At 36.6% G+C, this 20,500-nt stretch overlaps 1 protein-coding gene across 4 annotated transcripts in view; it reads left to right on the top strand.

Annotated features, from left to right (window-relative positions):
- The window catches only part of iqsec3a (IQ motif and Sec7 domain ArfGEF 3a), a 103,562-nt gene extending 83,440 nt beyond the window's left edge, over positions 1 to 20,122 (top strand). For 3 of the 4 annotated variants that reach the window (XM_047804274.1, XM_047804273.1, XM_047804276.1), the window contains 6 exons: positions 1,030 to 1,155; positions 3,018 to 3,117; positions 3,753 to 3,914; positions 7,435 to 7,527; positions 11,741 to 11,790; positions 17,578 to 20,122. In XM_047804274.1, the coding sequence (XP_047660230.1) occupies positions 1,030 to 1,155; positions 3,018 to 3,117; positions 3,753 to 3,914; positions 7,435 to 7,527; positions 11,741 to 11,790; positions 17,578 to 17,985 (939 nt within the window). In that variant the 3' untranslated portion in view covers positions 17,986 to 20,122. The remainder of the gene's footprint in view (positions 1 to 1,029; positions 1,156 to 3,017; positions 3,118 to 3,752; positions 3,915 to 7,434; positions 7,528 to 11,740; positions 11,791 to 17,577) is intronic. The other variant, XM_047804275.1, reaches the window with a different exon arrangement.
- The last annotated feature ends 378 nt before the right edge of the window (positions 20,123 to 20,500 follow it).

The following is a 20,500-nucleotide window of genomic DNA, read 5'->3' on the forward strand; positions in this document are numbered from 1 at the left end:
GTGACAAACTGTATCATAAAGCCAAATTTGATGCACATTGCACCTTCCAGCGGTCCAGCAGTGGCTCCCACATGACTTTGGGGTGATGTTGCATCTTCATGTTCCTTGGTAAAACCTTCCTTGAAGACCCACCATTTTTTCAAGAATGTCACTATTTTGAAGTTTCCACTGACGTCCCAGCCGTCATGCTCCAACATAATTTAAGGCATCCAGCAATGTCCAAGCAAAGTTAGAGGGGAATAACAGACATTTCTATACTTTTGTTCTATAAGCTATTAGAAAACAACACTTACTATCAAGGAAAAAAAGATAAAGGTACAGTCATGGTACCATAGTTAAAGTCACATGACACTCATCCCTTAACCTTAACTGATAGTTCCATTTGGATCCTAACTTAAATGTGGGTTAAAAGTTTCAACTGACTATGCCTGAGGCACAAGAGTGCAATCATATCCTTTATTTTAATCTTAATCCTGAAGCTAATAACAAAAATGATGCAAATGATTGCGGTTACTATACCCCAAATCCTGCTTGAGAATGGACCTCGCAATGGCTTCAACAAGATGCATCGGGCTTGAAAATCATTCAATTAATGTACAATTTGCTTTCCCCCTAATAATTTGCTTTCTCACTCCTTGCTGTCTTCAACATAAGCTGAGTGTAACTGGCTTCGTCTTTCAGCCTCACTTCATCACTAACACTTGTCTTTCCTAAATTCTAATAAGACTATAGCTCTTAGCAGTATTGCAAAAATTGTATTAGCTTCCATGATTGTATTATTACCATGACAGAAAGCCTGTGTGCAATTCTGTAGCACTTTAGGCCATTTCCATGCTGTCACAGTTAGAGTGAAAGGATATCAATTGTGCTGTTAATAAATATACACACTCACTATATTTCTCCATACCCCAATCTGCCACCTACCAGAGAAAGACAGTGGCAGATCTTTGGTCAGAAATAAAAGATCAAATAGTTAGAAATGGATAGAAAGTGATAAACGCTCATTTTCTTTTCTTCTTTTAAACTCAGGTCCTTTCAGTCCCTCACAGAAGACTGGTGTGCTGTAGCCGTCTATTTGAAATAACCGACATCAACAAAGCCCAGAAACAAGCTTCTCACCAGAGGGAAGTCTTCCTTTTCAATGACCTCATTGTGGTAAAAACCCACTCACTCAATCTACATAAACATTTTAACCCTTATCCTAGAAAATGCCCACTTTCTGCCACCATGAGATGTTTTCTGTAAATGCTAAATGTATCTGTGCCTCAAACCAGGTAATTAACAGGATTCTTTTCCATAATCGTGAGCATTATTGCTTTTAACCACCCACTGCATGCCATTTCAGATACTTGTTTGTGTTTTTCTTTCTGTGATAAAGAGGCTTGAGGCAAGCATTTTGCATAGCAAAGTTTTTTTTTCCACCATCCTGCTGAGACATCATCTACTGTGAGAACAAAAGTTTGAGGTCAATGCCACCACATGGATAAGCCATTAATTTGGTCAGAGTCTCACAGAATGACTTGTGAAATTAAACAAAGATTAAACATATATTATAATTAAGCAGCCATTAGGGTGTCTCTGAGGTTATCACACATTAGTATTAAACTATCCTCAAATTATATGGTCCCACATTAATCTCTGAGTGACAGTGGGGGAAAAAAAGGAACTAAGGTTTTTATATCAGAATAGACAAGAGACACGGTTAATTCTGATTTCAAAGCACACATATTTGCAGAACAAAAGCATCACCAAAAGAGTCGTTATCTAAATATCTAACATTCCCATTTCTTACATTTTTGAACCAATGTTCTAAAGGTTGAGAGATTGAGAAAAGGGGAAAAAAAATACCAGAACTCAATTCAATTATTAGTCAGTTACCTGAAACACTCTCCAATGATGAATAGTCAGAGTTTGCATTTCTCATAAGCTGGGGTATTAATGGAGAACAATCTGACATTCAGGGACTGGTCATTGCTCTTGATATTCAAAGAGGTTGTGCACTACTGGATGTCTTTGTCAGAATGATGTATAGTTTTAATGTTACAGTTGTGTGATTTGGCTTGTGAGATTTACAACAATCAGAGCAAAGATTCCTTTCCTTCCACGGTCTATAACTTCATTGTACTTAATCAAAGTTAAGCAATGTTTCTTTTATATTCTGACATGGTGACCTGCTATGAATATAAGAACTAACCACTACAATATAATTTATTTTATCTTAAAATAAAACGGATTTGCTTGGGTGTTCAACAATATAAAAAATGATCTTCAGTCTGAATTTTTGGCTGAAGGATGGGGCAGTGGAACCATTCGCAATTTTCTGTTCTGTTTGGCATAGTAGGCAGTTCATTGTGTTTGAGCAAGGGTTTTACCCTATTGGATTGGAAACAGATTTGTTATTGTTTTTTCCTTGCATAGTCAAACATATTACATTACTCCTTTATTCATTTAGGTTCAGATTCATTCACCAAATGTTGGTCAAAGTCACAGTGGGTCATGAGTCTATCCCGAGAGGAATGTATCTTGAATGGGATGCCAGCCAGTTGCATTTTACACACACATACACACCTAGAAGCAATTTAGTGTAGCTGATCCAACAATCAGTATGTTTTGGGGAGGAGGAAACTGAAGAACCTGGTATAAAACCTACCCAGACACAAGGTAAGCATGCACCAAAACTCAGTAAAGAATACAGTAACCAGGCCAGTAACCAGAGTTCAGGATAAAATCCTTGAACTTTTAGGTAGCAACTCTAGCCTCTGTGCCACCATGCCACTACTTCGAATTATTCTAAAGTCAATTCCCTATTAGTTATTTCTGATTAATTCAAAATCAAAGTGATAAATATTAAATTTTTGTCCTAGGAATGCAATCTGGCCAATTATACTGCCTATTATCATATTAAAAATAACATAATCAAGGCCAGTTTGGCAGAATACAGTACCTGACAGATGTTCTCTTTGCTAATGTGTTTGTCTAATGCATTACCTGTTTTCTTTTTCTGTTTTGTCCCATAGATTTTGAAGCTGTGTCCAAAGAAGAAGAGCTCGGCTGCCTACACGTTCTGCAAAGCCATGGGCCTCCTGGGGATGCAGTTCCACCTGTTTGAGAATGAATGTGAGATCTGGCATTTAATATATTTTTATTCGTATTTACAAGCGTTATGAAGTAGTAGAAAGAAAGAAGAAAGCATATGCATTTTGTATCATATTTAGAGAGTTTATGAAAGAGGCTCAGATCTCTTTCTCCGTCTCTAGTTTCTCCCTCTTTTATCCCTGCTGCAGCTCAGTGAAGCAGAGATGGCATTAATATTATTTAACACAGGTGTGTCCTCACCTCTGTCCTCCATTAAGTAACTGCCATTGAACCACACCCCCGTTTCTACATAATATGTACTTATACAATCCTCTCTATTATATTTTATCTTTATTATCTCTGTTCTCTTTTATCATATTTAGCTGTATGTATTTTTTTCTTCCTTCTTTCATCATAAAAGTAATGGATTATCTGGTCTCTCTCTCTCTCGCTCTCTCTCTCTCTCTCTCTCTCTCTCTCTCTCTCTCTCTCTCAAATAACTACAAAATTCTGTTCAATTTAATTCTAATTAAAGGAATCTGTATAATCTTATGTTTTATGTTTTTTTTAAGGAATATTATATTTACAGTTGCTTTTAGTCTTAATAGCCTCTTGAATAAAATTGTTGATGTTTATAACTGATTCCTTCTTGTCTTTTTTCCATCTCGTTTCACTAGACTATCCCCATGCGATAACCATCGTGTCTCCAGTCTCAGGCTCAGATAAGAAGCAGGTCTTGAACTTCTGTGCTCAGAGCTCAGAGGAACTGCTCAAGTTTGTGGAAGACCTGAAGGAGTCCATCGCTGAGGTGACTGAAATGGAGCAGATACGCATCGAATGTGAGTGTATATTTCAGTGAGTTTTTTTTAACTGTGTGAATATTTTGGGTAACAATACTCAAAGTGCATAAGCATCATGCATAATCATAAATCTGCTGAAAAAGAAACATTAAATTATTGAAGGGGGCAGACAGGGTGGGATTTATCACACCCATTGCTTTCTGATTGGTTGTAAGCACGAAGCATGGCAAATAAGGCTCACACTGCTTAAGTGCATATTGAAATTGCTTCTAATCCAGATTACTCATGAATGCTGAAAGTGTGTGTGTGTGTGTGTGTGTGTGTGTGTGTGTGTGTGTGTGTGTGTGTGTGTGTGTGTGTGTGTGTGTGTGTGTGTGTGTGTGTGTGTGTGTGTGTGTGTGTGTGTGTGTGTTTCTAATAATCCAGCAAGGAAGTAGGTCCACAGAAAAAAACATTTTTTAGTTATATAACAAAAAAAGCACATGAGTCTTGAGCTTTCAGTTACATAAATTCATATCTCAGACTCAGATGCTCTTAACTAGAGCTGCTTTGTAGTCTCCATCAGTTTAAAAATATCACAGAGCTAAAACTGTTAGAAAAAGTTAGCATGTCAAGGAATTAGTGTTAATTAAATTAGGGCTTATTTAAGTGTTGACCTGTATTCCAGTCTGAGTATTCCGACAGTATAAGTTAGTTAAGGGAAATGGATTTTTTTTTTCCTATTTGGGAAGTAAAAATTGCACTAAACATTCTGTATGTGTGTTCACCGAATTAAAAATGGATCAAATATGTATCTGTGTGTTTCCCCGTCAGGCAACAACAAATCATTCACACTTGGATGTAGACTAAAACAATCTGTCTGGTTCCTAGCAGTTCAGCCCTATATGGCTGCTGGATCTGAACCAAGAATGCTGTCTTTTCAGGATTGCAGGAAAGCATTTATTTTTAAGGTGTGAGCTGGAGGAGGCTAAAACTGAGCCAGAATAGAGAGCTGTGGTGCTGCATATATATGATGTGTTGTAAATATATGGACAAAAGAACAAGCATTAAGAGTATAAGCAATGTCATTTATGATCCTGTTTAATGAAGTGAAGTGCTATTCAGCTATAGAAAAAATATATGTAGTATGTTATTATTCAGGTTATGGTACTGTTTGGATTAATAATATATGCAGACATGAGCTATTGTGTCTGCTTTTTTTCTTGAAGTTAATAAGTGAGCCTGTATCTCTAGAGTCACAGTTTTACACAGTTGTTTGGTTGGATCCAATTACAAGCAATTCTAAAAAGTTCTGAAGCAAAAGTGTTGTCAAACAGGCAGTGTCCATACCCTGTGGAAATGATATATATAGAGGGATATGTAGTGAATGTACACAGTATGTGTAATTAATGAGATGAGAAATAGTTGATAGAGTTGGTGGGTAAATGTATGTCTTGTTTCCTCAGTGCCTTACCCTGCTCTTAAAATTGGAAATTTGAAACTTATCCATATCACATTATATACAATATCATATTATTCTATTTTGTTTGAACATGGATGTGCAATGTATAGCCAATTCCACCCAAAAGCCTGTGGAAAATTAGTGATCAAATAAAGCACTTTAAGTTAATATATTGAATAGATTGAACAGATTTCACAGAAATCTGGAATGTGGGAATACTAAATGAATAAGATTAATTCAAATCTATTTTTCATTTGTAGCAAAGAATTCATATTAATATTCTACTTTAGAGCAATTGTGTTCTGTTGTGTTTTCAGTTTAGATTCCTAGAAAAGTATAAATGGTTTTTGCGTTTTTGTTTCTGTTCCTTGAACCTGTGCAGAGCTGTGGTGTGCTCACATGTCAGATTTGGAGTTAATATACTTTGTGAGGATATTTATGATGATGCATTTATTCAGTTAGTTTCTTATAGCTGCATTGCAGTCAGATTTTCAAGTACATTTCAAAAGACCAAAACAAAGAGGCATGATGCAAAGAAAGAAACTGGGAGGGCGAAAGAAGGGTGTGTGTGTGTGTGTGTGTGTGTGTGTGTGTGTGTGTGTGTGTGTGTGTGTGTGTGTGTGTGTGTGTGTGTGTGTGTGCATCAAAATTGAGAATGTGTTAGAGAAAATGTGCACTTTAAAGTGAGTCTCTTGCTGATGCTGGCCTTTGTTCAGTACATCCAAAAAGCACAGACCCATAGGAACACTTTTTGGTGTGTGTTTCTGTGTGTGTGTTTGTGTGTGCATGCATGTGTGTTTGTGTGTGTGTGTGTGTGTGTGTGTGTGTGTGTGTGTGTGTGTGTGTGTGTGTGTGTGTGTGTGTGTGTGTGTGTGTGTGTGTGTGTGTGTGTGTGTGTAATTTTTAAGAATGTTGCAAGAAAGAATATGAACCTCATTTCTCTTGTTCTGTCGTCATCTTCTTGTCCAGCCTGTGAGCTGAACTGTTTCTATTTAAAACAAATGCCGCTAATTTGATCTGATTTGAATGTGTGAATCTTATAAAATAATAAAATACAAACCTATTAGCATGTATTGAACATATTGAGTCGTTTATCTTTCTTATTTCTGATGAAGTCTCGAATCTGAAGTGTGTTTATTTTCTGTAACATGACTCTCAATCCTGCTGGTCTTGAAAAAAGTCTAGAACATTCTGTAAATAGACATTTATGGAAGATTTATTGGGTATCCACACCAAAAAGTAAAGATCAATAAGTTTTCCAGCACTGAAGTGTCTTTATGACCGATTGTCTTTTTGGTTTCTTGGCAATAGGACAAACTGTAATAATTTGCAATGAGAATAAAAGGGAAGCTTGTGATATAACTCCTGTAAACTTCACATCATCATACGTGATAACATGAACAATCTTGCCTTTGGACCTTCATAGTACCCCAAATTGCTGTGATGAAGAGGAATAAAATGTTGGTACATGCTGTTATAGGAATATAATCTCCTTCACAAATTCAGGGTGATAACTGTATAATATTACATAGACTTGAATTATTATGTTATGTATACTATCATGTTTTATTCCTCATCTATATCAATGCAACTAGATTTTACAGTCAAGTTCAGCCCTAACAACCTAATTAGGCTTGAGTAAACAAAGGAATGTGTAGTTTAACAATACCCCAGTGTTTCTTTTTTTTTCATGTAAATTTGTTGACGTGTGTATGATTTGATTGAGTTGAAGCATTCTGATAAGCGCCATTAGTAAGTGTGTGGTTTGCGGTATTGCTCTTTCAAAAAGTTGTTTATCATTTTCTCCTGTGTTGTTATACCTGAAGAAAAAAGCTGTGCATGCCGCAGAGATAAGAAGAGAACTGTGAAGCGCAAACGCACAGGCCTCATTAGGATTCGTTTAGTATTCAGAAAAGTGAGCTAATCAGTGGCAAACTTTTGCACCACTTAAGAAGGCATACAGTTTTCGTCAATTTTAGAGCATGCAGTGAATGTAAATAATGGTTGTTGTTGAGAAGTATGACTTGAAATATGATGTGGTGTTTTGTGATGAGTTGTACACATTTCTGAATCACTCTCTCTCACTTTCTCACTCGCTCTCTTTGTTTGACTGTGCAGGGGAGTTGGAGAAGCAGCAGGGAGCCAAGACACTCCCTTCTAAGAACAATGGCACCCAGCTGGAGCTCCGTGGGAGACAGAGCTCTCCATCGGGTATTCAGTACCAAACACACATAAAAAAATTTTTATATAATATAATATAAAAAATAATCAAATGTGAATGCAAACATACATCCCAGTGAGCAGATACTTCACATACAAATGTGAAGGATTAGTAGGCTTTTTTTCGTGAAACCATTTAGCACCAGGATTTTTTGGTGGTGAAATGAAAGATGCCTTTAATAAAGGGTGCTACAGTATAAAAATGTCTAATAAAATTTAAATGTGGCTGGTTTAGATGTAGAACATACATTGTAATTGGATGAATAAAGTAAATAGGAAAAAAAAATAATAATAATAATAAATAAATAAATAAAAATAATAATAATAATAATAATAATAATAATAATAATAATAATAATAATAATAATAATAATAATAATAATAATAATAATAATAAAAATAGATTTCCATAATGATTCGTCCTCTGGATAGATGGTGTACAGCAACAGCTGCCCCAGGCACAGGGGAGTGAGGGCTTAGGGCATCACTGTATACATGTATGAACTCTTATGTATATTATTTATGTTTATTGGTTATGTGTTACTAGTTACAATGCTAAAGGGTAGATAGAAATATCATTGGCAACCAACAAGGAATAAATGTTTTATAGGTAATTAGAATTTTGTAAAAGAAGCAGTATTTAGTCGTTAGATTGTTCAGTACTGTAATTGCAAATAAACCTATACCCAAATGTACACACAACATTGTCATAGATATAGCAGGATTTTTAATGGGAAACTAGTAAGACCCCTGTAAAGCATTAATGAACTTGCAAAGCTTGGCAGATTAAATCAGTTGATTACAAACCAGTTGATCGGTTGATTACAAACCATTTCAAGCTGTGGCCACATTTAAACTACATTATATGTCAGCACAATGTTCCTTGTTTGTAATGCTCCTCTTTTTTTTGAATTAAGATCAAACTATCTGTACTTGTGAGAAATGGTTTTTTCATACCAATGCTAATTTTTCACTGCTAATGTGGGGTTTAATGATTCAGCATCGTGGTATTGACCCTAGGAAAAACTGTGTTTTATAGCAAGTTTTATTGTTTGGTTGATTCCTGAAGAGATCTTCAGACCTACTTGTTATTGTTTGGTTGATGTTTGAAGAGATGGTCTTTCTGAATAAATCTTTATATGCAATTTGGCAGCATCTGTTAGTTTAAGGATTCACATGCAGTATAATGGTCTGTCTTAAATACTGTATGCTGTATTTGGGGATGTGGTAGTCTAGTGGTTAAGGCGTTGGTCTACTGATCGGAAGGTCATGAGTTTGAATCCAAGGTCCACCAAGCTGGCTCTGCTGGGCCATTAACCCTCAATTGCTCAGTTGTATAAATTGAAATAAATTGTAAGTCTCTCTGGATAAGGGTGTCTGCTAGATGAAAGAAATGTAAATATATGATGGTCTGTCTGTACACTATATCATGTAGAATAACTCAGTAAACCCTTAAACATACCTGGTACCCAGGTGGATTGTCTATAGACTTTAATGGATTTGGACCAAATACAAGAGAGTAAAGAGTGAGACGATCACCTAGAAACGATCCACCTGGGTATTTCCACATTATCCGGGCACATGTTGGTTAATTGTCTTTGGCTGTGGCCTAAGATGGTACATCGTGGAGTTCTATGTAACATTTAGATCTTCTAAACTTTTTTTTTGGAGATTGGCATTTATGATTTTTTTGATGTATGGGTTATGTATTGTTCTGTACAGTAAGGGTGAAGGATAGTCAAGGCAGAGAATTCTTAAAGATTTAAACAATACTGTTCATATGCTATAAAGATGAAATTTGGTTCTAAACAATTTACTGAAATTAGCATAGCATAGGCCATAAATGATAGAATTTGCATACTAAAGCCAGCTTTACACTACAATTTTTAGTTTGGCAAAAATTGCACTTGATCAAGGAATTCTTTGGTCATGAGTAGAGTGATATAGACTATTAGAGCACAGAGAGTGATTTAGTGCTACAGTCAATGACAAAGATCTGGTCAAAAATGTTTTGTTTAAATCTTTTTTTTTAACATATGATGTTTGTACAAATGTCACAAATAGGAAGACAACGTAGGATTATGCAAAACTCACTGGACAGCTACAATTAGTAGAAGCAATAGCAAAACGAATACGTAATCATATTACCCTATGCTCACTTGGATAACGTTTTGTTTACTTAATCCAAATCAGATCACATTGATCAATGAAATAAGCAGAACATAGTCATTTTCTTCTATAAGATGGCCTTCATCATATAATCTGACAGAAAGAACATGGTAATGAACAATCTGTTATAGAATTCACTTTTATTGGTACCTCATAAAATAAATATATAAAATAATAAATAATTCCTGGCATAATGTTGTACTGTGCTTTGGACACCTCGCTCTAGTTCTGTGTCCCACCGCAATAAAAATGTTCTGGATCTACGTTTGTTTACAAATAGAATGAAAATGCATACATAGTGTGTGTCTCAGGAGGTTATAATGTGAGGCAAAGTCAACCAGCAGACACAGGTAAGCTGATCATGCTCTGTAAATGTCAGACTGATGATCATCTTAATTATGTCACATAGGGATAGAAGGATTTGATTGTGGAAAGTTAGGTAGCCTTGTTAGTTAGTGCCTGCAGTGTATATTTTTTTAAAGGGCAAAAACCTGTATCCATTAAAATTACAGTCCTTCATAAATCTATGGTCATGTCTGTTGTCCTGACATGACAGACTATAGCAAGATAACCTACTTTCTACATCATTACATCACTGCTTTTGACTCAGATGACTCACAGTCCACTCAGACATCAGTGCTAATATACTCACTGATTAAATCAGTGACATTTGTTCTGTTGGCTAAATTTCCCATTTTTAGATTAACATTGAAGACAATTTATACTTTTTGTTATAAAAAAAAATCATTTTAAATTGCTCTCTTCTCTACAGTGTAATGGATGATTTGGCAGCTGGAATTCAGACCATTATAAACCGAACCATTAGGCCTACATCCATTTCTTTATAGCCATAGATACAGGTAGCTCACATCTGATATCAGGTATATACATAAACTATATAGCGAAAATCCTGTGAACACCTGACCAATCACATATTTCTTCTTGTTCCTATTAAAATAACTTACTTCCTCATTTTTTCTTTCCACATGATTATGCAACACGACTATAGGGATTTGTGTAGGAAAGCTTTAGTGAGGTCAGGCACATATTCTGTTTTTCAGTTTATTTCAGTAGGGTTGATATCAGGGCTCTGTGCAGGCCACTTTATTTCTATTACTCAACCCATGGAATCCATGTCTTTTCTGACTTTTTGGGCATTGTCATGCTGGAATAGGTTTAGCCATTTTTTATTTCTTATGAAGGGAAATCTTAATGCTAGAGATTGCAAAGGCATCCTTTACTATTACAAGCTTTCACCTTTGTGGTGGCAGTTTGTTGAGGACCCACATATGGCTATGATGTTCAGATGTCCACATACTTTAGGCCATATAGTACTAATACATATTTGAGGATGTGTTCAATCATTTATCTTCAGTAACCAATTTATTCTGGTCAAGGTCACAGATGATCCAGCACCTATCACTGGGCACAGTGCCAAAATACTACCTGGATGAGCTGCCACTTCATCACAATGCATACACTCACACCTACAGGCAATTCAGAGTCTTTTTGGGAAATGGAGGGAAGTCGGAGAACTGTGTACAGCACACAAATAGTAGCCTCAGGCAGCTGTGAGGTGCCAGCGCTAATCACTGCACAAAAGTGCATTGTGGAATTTCTTTAAAATATATGAATGTTTGTACAAATCTATACTAATGTCCCTGTGTGTGATACAGTATATACTCAAATTCTAATTTTATCGGTCACATACACAATCATACCCAGTACAAAATGTGGCAAAATTCTTATCACAGTCTGGGTCATAAACATTTATTAAAAATAGAATAAGAATAGAATTACAATAGGAATTTCATAGAATTTATTAAAACTAGTGAGGAAAGGGAATGTAGAATATAATGCATGTGTGTACTGTTTTTATGACTTATTGGATCATCAGTGAACATGATTATCAGTCTGGTAGCCACAGAAAGAGCAAATTATACCTTTTAATACAGGCCACCATTCATCACTGATACATAATTCTCTGCCACCCATCTAAAATGTGATTTTTTTAATTTATTTTTTTACTGTTCAGGCAAAAATGAAGCAGACACAGCACAGCAGAGTGCGCACAGTGCGGTAGAGGTAAGTGGCCATTGTCTTTGCAGGTAAGTCCCTGCACAGTGTTTTTTACACAGAAGATTAGTAGAGTTCAGGATGTTTTGCACTTAGTAGACAGTTTATTGCATTTAGTAACTAGGGAACAACAGCCATGGGCTGTACCATGCCCCTATAATCCTTCAGACCATCCACTGTCCCTCAAGGCATATCAGACCAAATTACAGTACCCCAGAGCCAAAGTCAGCAGCAGTCCACTGGAGGTCAAACTCATACATCCTCAATGTTTAGGTCTTTAAGCAGTTTTGCTTTGTAGTTTGGAAAAAAGGAAGCAGATACATTTCGAGTAAGGATGTTAAACAGAAACTTATTTTAGTGTTGATTAGTGATTAGTTGATTCGTGAGTCCTGTAAGCACTAGATAGAAGGAAGAATGTGCCAATTTTGGATGTCGGCTTTCTGTCTCTGTATTTTTTGGCATTGCTTTGAACCAGACAATATATGCAAATAGGATTTTCACTTGTGATTTACAGATTTTTTTTGTGTTTGAAATTAGAATGGAAAGAGAGAGTGAAAGAAACTGAGAAGAATGTGTGAGACAAAGAGAGCATAGTGATGCTCCCACTCCGGGGTTCAAATTAGCATGCATGTTAACACTAACATTAATATGAGCAGTCACATTCTCATATCCAACAGCTCACTGGAAATATTAAACACCCCTCTTAAAAAAAACCTGGTTTAAACATTACCCAATGGGCTGTGCATTTAGATAATTTGTCTCTGAGTATAAATGCATGCGGGTGTGTGTTTGTGCGTGTGTGTGTGTGATGGAGAACAGGAACATGTGAGCAAATCTGCAGTGAGTCAGTGTAACACTGGATGAATGTTTAAGTAGTACCCTGTACCTTTTCACTGCAGCTTTGATTAATAGCTGCTCCTATCTGGACAGGCTCCTAGGATAAAAGTAATTACCATGCGTTAAATACTTCATTCTGATCACACACGCTGAGGTTGGCGAGGTGAAACGAGTTGCCGCAGATGTGTGTTGCCAGGCTCGGATTTGGTTAAGTGGCACTGCGGACATCCGTCCCCGGCCATGGCATGGCAGCTTTTTGCTGAGATTATCAACGTGACGGTGTGAGCTGTATGGTGTGTAAATGCCAAACCTCCCAAGGGGGATATGGAGCTGTCAGAGCACATTGCAACATAGAAAAGGGTTCAGCAGGAAAGCAAGTAGTTTTCGTGTGTGTGTGTGTGTGTGTGTGTGTGTGTGTGTGTGTGTGTGTGTGTGTGTGTGTGTGTGTGTGTGTGTGTGTGTGTGTGTGTGTAAGATGTAATCAGAGAGACATCTAAGTACAAGTATAAATGTAACGAAATGAGATGAAATATAATAATATAATAATCAGAATCATAAACAGTTCATTTTCATAATACAGTATTATATGTCAAATATAGCAACTCACATACAGTAGATACCATAATGAAGCCATAGTAATGTTATGGTCATAATTACTATAATTACTACAGCATTATGTACTAAACAATATACACAATAGCATGCTTAATTATGTGAAGTCTTATAAAATCATTAAAAAACACTATATATACCTTTAGTATATGCTGTTATTGGAAAATGAAATTTGGAGTAGTAGCAGTAACACTGCTTCATGTTGGGATGCATCTAACCACCATGTTATTAATTTTTTTTTTTTAAAAAGTGCTTAATTAAAGAGATGGTAATAAATATGCACATTTCCCAATAATATTTCTTTGGTTCTTTATGCTAATAAAGCTGTTCTTCTTTCAGCTCTTTGCTGTTTAGAGTCACCACAGCTGATCATCCTATCCACATATTTAATTTGGTACAGTTTTTATGCAGGGCATACAACCTTGTTGATTCAACCCTCCAATGTTATCCATGCTTGAGACCAGCACTGAAAGTTAGCTCTTCAGTGGCCAGGTTAGGTCCCTGCCTGGGAAGCGAACCCGTGCTATAGAAATGAGAGAATCCAGCCACTGGACCACCTATGAGTCTTAAAGCTCACATTAAGTCCAATGGTAAAATCATAGCACACTATAGGAAGGAGAGAATAAACAGGGATCGAAACAAAAATGTACAAATGGGAAATTCATAGAAGGCAAAATTAGAATAATTATTCATAGCATTTATATTGTAATGTCTTTACCATACCTATAAATCTTTTTTAGGCTTTAGGGAGGGACATTTGCAATCAGCAAATTGTACAGATTAATTGAATTCAGTTGTATTTGAATAACACTTTTAACAATAGTCATTGTCACAAAGCAGCTTTACAGATATCTGAATATGGATTTAGATCCTTAATGAGCAAGCCAGAGGCGACAATGGTAAGGAAAAACTCCATGAGATGACATGAGGTAGAAACCTTAAGAGGAGCCGCACTCAAAATGGAATCCATTCTCTTCTGGGTTACACCAGATAGAAATAATAATGATGATCATTCTAGCTTGCAAAGTGGATTTTTAGGCCATTTTCTCCTCATTGTCATTTTTAATCTTGCAGTCTCCCTTGAGACGCTAACCATTTTGCTTGTGGTGCTTTCTGTTAATGTTATTTTAATTCCAGTATCTCCATGTTAAATATGCGGCAATTGGTATAATGATGATAATGTATTCTAGCTTGGCAAAAGCTTGCAAGCTTGTGCAGGATAAAGAGTCACTTCAAATACAATAAACATGGCAGTTTGCATAAAGGAGTGTGTGAGTTTGTGTTTAGGCAGAAAAAAAGACCAGTTTGATTAGGAATATACCGGTTATTTAGCGGAGAATCTCTCTGTAATGAAGTCAAACCTATAAACGAATTTACATTTTTAATAACCATAAAATATTATAGTATGTGTTTGTGTTGTATACTTAATAAACAAAACATAACCTTGCAACATGTTATGGCTCACACAACAACGTTAACAGATAAGATCAATAATGTCTCACAAAAAACAGAAAAATAAGGCACCTAATCGAGGTAAACAAAGAACGGGTGAGATGGCGGGAACATACAGTAGCTAATAAATTACTTATTACTGATTTCTAAGCCAGCATTGGTTAGTAGTAACTGATCACTTATATAAAAATGAGATAATTGCAAGTAGCTCTGGATAAGGGCATCTGCAAAAAGCCATAAATGTAATTGCACATTATATTAGCCAGTTAAATTTAACTACAGGATTGACTCAGTGATTGCCTTTGTCAAGGACCAACTGCAAAGTCTCCTTCATAGAATAGTGTGTTAGAAGGATGTTAATACTGTATATGTTACCTTCCAAATAGGTTAGGCTTTACTTCATGAGCAAGAAAATGCTGTGAAGAAATGCAACCTACATACTGTAGTACGATACCTCCTGAACGGAAGACAAATATATTGCTATTATAGTGGTATTTTTTTACGTTTTCATGTCTATGATGTTGTGCATTTTGAATCTCATGGTACAGGGTTTGGCAGAGGAAATGCAAATCTATCAAACAGCCAATATACAGCAACGAGGAGGGTGGGTAAGCGCCGCTCCTTGTCAACAGGCAGGCTAGAAGAGGATTCCTTTTCATCACAGACAGTGTTGTTCTGAATGTTTCAACCCAGCTGAGTATCATCTTACAATCAGGAAGGTTTCCTTGATGCCCCACGTTAAACTGTCTACAGAAAAGTAGCTACAGTAAATGCAATTATGGTCTCACCAGTATTTAAAACATTTTCAACAACAAACACTCAAATTTCCATAGTTTCATGACTACTGGCTATTTAAATTGCATCATCTATGCTACCTGGTGACAAGGACCTGAGCCCTGCTCGTTCTTGCGTATTAGCTGTTCGAAAAACAGCGAAAAAAAACCCCCAAACTTCCTGTATTTGCTCAAACAACTTACCAGAGCATGTCTGTATATCATTATGTATCTTAACTTCCTTTACCATCAAGTTCAAATCCTAATTGGCATACATTTATTTACCAGTTTACTAGACTTATCACAAGATATAATATTGTGTCAACCAGTAATCCAGTGCACATGTATACAGTCAGTTATAAGTTTATTGTAAGGCATACCAGTGGTCTGTGTATGAATGTCCAGTTGTGGCTAGACAGTGCTCTAAAAATTGGTCTTTAGAAAATGTTGGCCTTTTCAGAGACTGTGTTTTCAACAGTCTCTGTCCATCAGTCAGCTAGATACAGAGAATACAGGACAAGTCTCTGAGGATCTTTACCCTATCTGCAAAGCTGAGAGAGCTCAGATAATCTCAAGAACATTCTACGCCTTTTCTCCATGCATGAAATCCCCTTATCGCTTTAGTCCTCTGGACAGGCCTACACACTGTCATTCTCTCACCAGGCTGGCTGTCTCCACCAATCAGAGTGATGTGTTCTCTCAAGGCTCAGGTAGCATTTAGAAATCAATGTGTTGTTAATGCCGTCAGTGAATCCAATCCTTAAATTCATGTGCACAATTTTAATTCACGAGCAACATAAACAATATAAGCAAGTAACAGAAGGAAAGATATGACAGTTTTAATAATGTAATAGATTTAATTCACATTTAAAATCTATTGGTGATAAAACATACAACCAGTATGTGGCTCCTCTTTTACTCACTAACAAAGACTGCACAGTGGATATCTCCAAAATAAATACAGAGTACTGCATGGAATTTTACGATAATTGTGAACATGATGGTGTTAAAAAACGTTTATTACAGTATATCTACAATGGTAACAAAGATTCTTCCACCCATTTTTTTGTGTGTGTTTATGTGGTGTAAGAAAAAAAATATATCAAGATAAATCATATTCAAAACTTTTTCAAATAGTGTAATTACAACATTAAGTGAATAATAAAATGCCGTGAAAAACAATAAGAAACGTTTTAGGGGGAAAAAAGGAAAAATATAAAAGGTATTACAGTCTGGTTGGATATGTCTGTACAGTACACCCATTTATAAATGCACAGAATGAGCACAGACATTTTATACAATATAGGAAATTCATCATACTTATACATGTATTGGATTATAGAGAATTCCCGTGATGATGCTAGTGCAGGATTATGTCAATTAAATTACCTATTTGGAAAGTTTGTTTTATCGACAGTGTTAAAATTTTTGCTTTGTGATAGTTTTTTTGTGGATGTGTGATGGTGTGATAGTCTCGCCTGCTGAGTTTTTTGAGAACTGTGTACAGTAGTTTCTCAGTGTTTCTAGTCATTTTTGCTGATGTGGTAATGTGTTATGAATAATATTGTCATATCAAAGGGATACTTGGCGATAGAAATAGGCAAAGCTAACAAGCTGAAAAGTGCAATCAGGTGTAGTGTAGCCTATTGTTTGGTGGAGGTGAGGTACTGTATAGATGAACTGTGAAATGAAGGCATGCAATTTGACGTGTGTCTCCTGTGGCGTAGATGTTTGTCTTCTTCACTTGCCCCCTTCCCTTTGCTTGACCTCCTATTTTTACCCCACTTTGTCCCTCACCCCACCATGTAGATGTACGTTCCACATGACCCCTGACCCTATGATGTTGGACTGGTTGCCAAGGGAGACACAAGGGCCCTCAGTGTCCTCCTAACCACCAGCATTTGCCACTTGCACACCAGAACACTCACAATCCCTCCACCTCTAAATAATGACCTGAGTTCAGACCTCCACTTCCTCTCTCACTCTAAGAAGATGTTCCGCACCTCGAGTCCCACCCCCACGCATGTCTGTTGTGATGTGTTTTTCACCAGAGGGCTAACGGCCGTAGAAGGAGGACAGTCTTATAACATGTGATGCTGTCTCTGGCTGTTTTCTAAACTAGGTGTCAATTCACAACAGGCTTCAGACGTACCAGCTCAGTGCAGTGCCAACCCCAGAGAACGCCGTCCTTCTTAACCAGCGAGGGGAGCTTTGCCAGCCGCCATGTGCCAGCCCCGTGCCCTCGTACACCCACCAGCGACCAGACACGCTCATCCAGTGCCAGCAGATTGTCAAGGTCATCGTGCTGGACAAAGGCGGTCACGGGTGTGTCGAAGCCCTCCTCGGTCAGAGCCCCACCCACCAGCTTATCTCTTCACCTGATGCGGGCGGAGCCCAGCGGGAAAAGGATGGTTCTCAGCCTCCGCTACCTCCACCTCCTCCACCTTACAACCACCCTCATCAGTACATCCCCCCTGACCCCCGCTTAACCCTGCATAGGACCCTGAGTGGCTCTCGAAGTATAGTCTAGAGCTAAAATATACCTTGGAAAAATATATAGATAACATTCATGTGCTTACCATTTGTGTATATATGTAAACATACAGAGAAATATAATGAAAGAAAAAAGAAAAATGCATATATAAATACATATATTTAAGGTAAATGAATAAAAAAAACAATTAAAGTATGTACTTTATTAACTTTGCAGATATGTGAAATAACAATGACATGAAAAGAAAATTTACTTGATTCAAGCAGATTTTGAAAAACAAAATGTAGTTTTAAAAAATTTCTTTGTCTCTTTGGACTCTTACAGGTTATACAAGTCATTATATGGGAGAATTTCTCTGGTATTTTTAGAGATAAATGAGAAAAGGAAGATCACTTCACTCCAAATCAGCCTAATTCCACAATGACCACCTGTGTCTGAGCTAAATCTGATTTATTTTAGTCTTTTATTACATTAATGTGAAACCTGTTATGTGTATATGTGAGCACTAAACTGATGAGTGATATACGTGCAAAATAAGAAAAAAAAATAATTGAAAACATTTTAACTGCAATATTTTTTCTCAAGCTCTGTATGTGGTCATGTGTCCACATTGTGTTCTTTTAAATAGGGAAATACACCAATCCTTCTTATTGCTCAACATGTCAGAAAATACTCTTAATTCTCCTGCTTTTAGCCAGCCACTAACATTTGTGTGGAACTCTTTCCATCTGCTCTTGCTCTCAGGAACTCCAGAACGTATATGAACATGTAGCATCTCAGAAAGTAGGTGGCACGAACAAAGAGGACTTTTTGCACACATGGATATCTGCTTGGCATTCTGTGATCCAAATTTCAATATCAGCATAATGACTTTGACTGTTTCTTTGACACCAATTTCATCTAAGCAGCACTTACTGGATATACTGAATCATTACATCTATTGGACCTGAAGTTCACTTAGCATCACTGTTTGTTTTCCTCGGTATAAGTCTGTTCACCTTTTGATGTAAGTAACACGTAAAACAAACTGTGCATTTTTGGGACTAAACACTTGAATTTTAATGGTTGTTTCCTGTTTGTTTAGTCTCATAAGAGATGGATGTTGAAATGGGGTTAAAAAAAAGTTTTGTTTTGTACTATATGTATATATCTTAATCTGAGTCTGAATAAGGTACTGAAACTTTTTGGGTCTAGTCAATGTTAACAGTCTTTGATCTGTCTTCATCTCATCTCAGACAGGTCATTGTCTGTTTAGTCTGGAAGTGTATTAATCATGAGCACCATTGATATGTCTTGAATAGGGTGTTTGTTTTCAGCTCCCCTGTCCTCTTATCAGGCCGAGAGGTTCGTTTATAATTACACTGCTGCTGTTCAGAGCTCCGTGTCTGATTCAGGCTCCCATGTTTCATTCTACACACTTTTACATGCAAGGTATTGGAAATGAGACTGAGTGAATCTCTTTGGAGCTGTGTGTAGTCTAAGTTGATTTACTGGCCCTGACTTGTTGATTGGATAGCATCAGACTGCCTATTCCCATCTCTATCAACTCTACCATCCTACCTATCTGCACTTATCTAAAAAAAAAAAAAAAAAAAAAAGGTACCAAATAGACCTCTGTCCTTCATCAAGGACAACTCCATCCTCCTGTACTCCATCTAGTTTAAAGTTGTAGCTGAGGACATTGCTTCAGAGATCTTAAATTCTTCTAAAATTAGCTTAAAGATTTTTGATGAGGTTGCAGCCTTCAAATCATAAAGCTCCCCCAAGTTGAACCGCTTCTTTCCTGCGTATAAAATATTAAATGAATTACATTCATTTTTCAAGAGGTAAAACCCTCCTAATAAACTCTGCACAACTTTTTTTGCTTCCCTGAGTGTATAGTGCCTGAAAGATATAACCACGCTATATGTGCTTATAGGGTGTAAGATGTTTAGATATAGTCACAGCAAATGCTATGATGCTAATGCTAGCTTTGGATTTGACTGATACAGAAAGGGCTAGTACACTGAGTACTGTAGCTGCCTTTAAATAACACTGACGTCTGCATCGGGCTAGCAGGGTGTGCTAATGGGGCTCTGACATTAGAACCATGTTCCCCATTTGCTTTGACCCATTTTCTTCTCTATATGTGTGTTATCTACATGCTATTGAAATTAAAATTTCTGTATCTACACTTGAAGATGAAGGAGTGCCCTTTTTTCCCATGTGGAACATTTTTTGAAAACAATAATGTTGCTTCCCATTGGGTTTGACCAGCTATAGATTATGCTATGGTTTTTACTATACTGAATATGTTATCTAGAATGTTTATATAATTATTTAATTCTTTAAAATCCAACAAAATATACGATCAAATATTTTGTATTATGATTAAGTCTTTGTATTTGTTTACTTTTTTTTTGTAAAAAAAAAAAAAAACTTTGAGATTTTTAACCTATTGCTTTTCATTAAGCTATTTATCTCAATTATCTTTCACTGGAGGTGCTGCCGCCTAGTGGACAACCAGCCGACATCATAGATGTAATCAAACATCCTAGATTAATGCAATTAA

The sequence above is a fragment of the Tachysurus fulvidraco genome, chromosome 19 (genome assembly GCF_022655615.1).
Source record: "Tachysurus fulvidraco isolate hzauxx_2018 chromosome 19, HZAU_PFXX_2.0, whole genome shotgun sequence".
Taxonomy (NCBI): domain Eukaryota; kingdom Metazoa; phylum Chordata; class Actinopteri; order Siluriformes; family Bagridae; genus Tachysurus; species Tachysurus fulvidraco.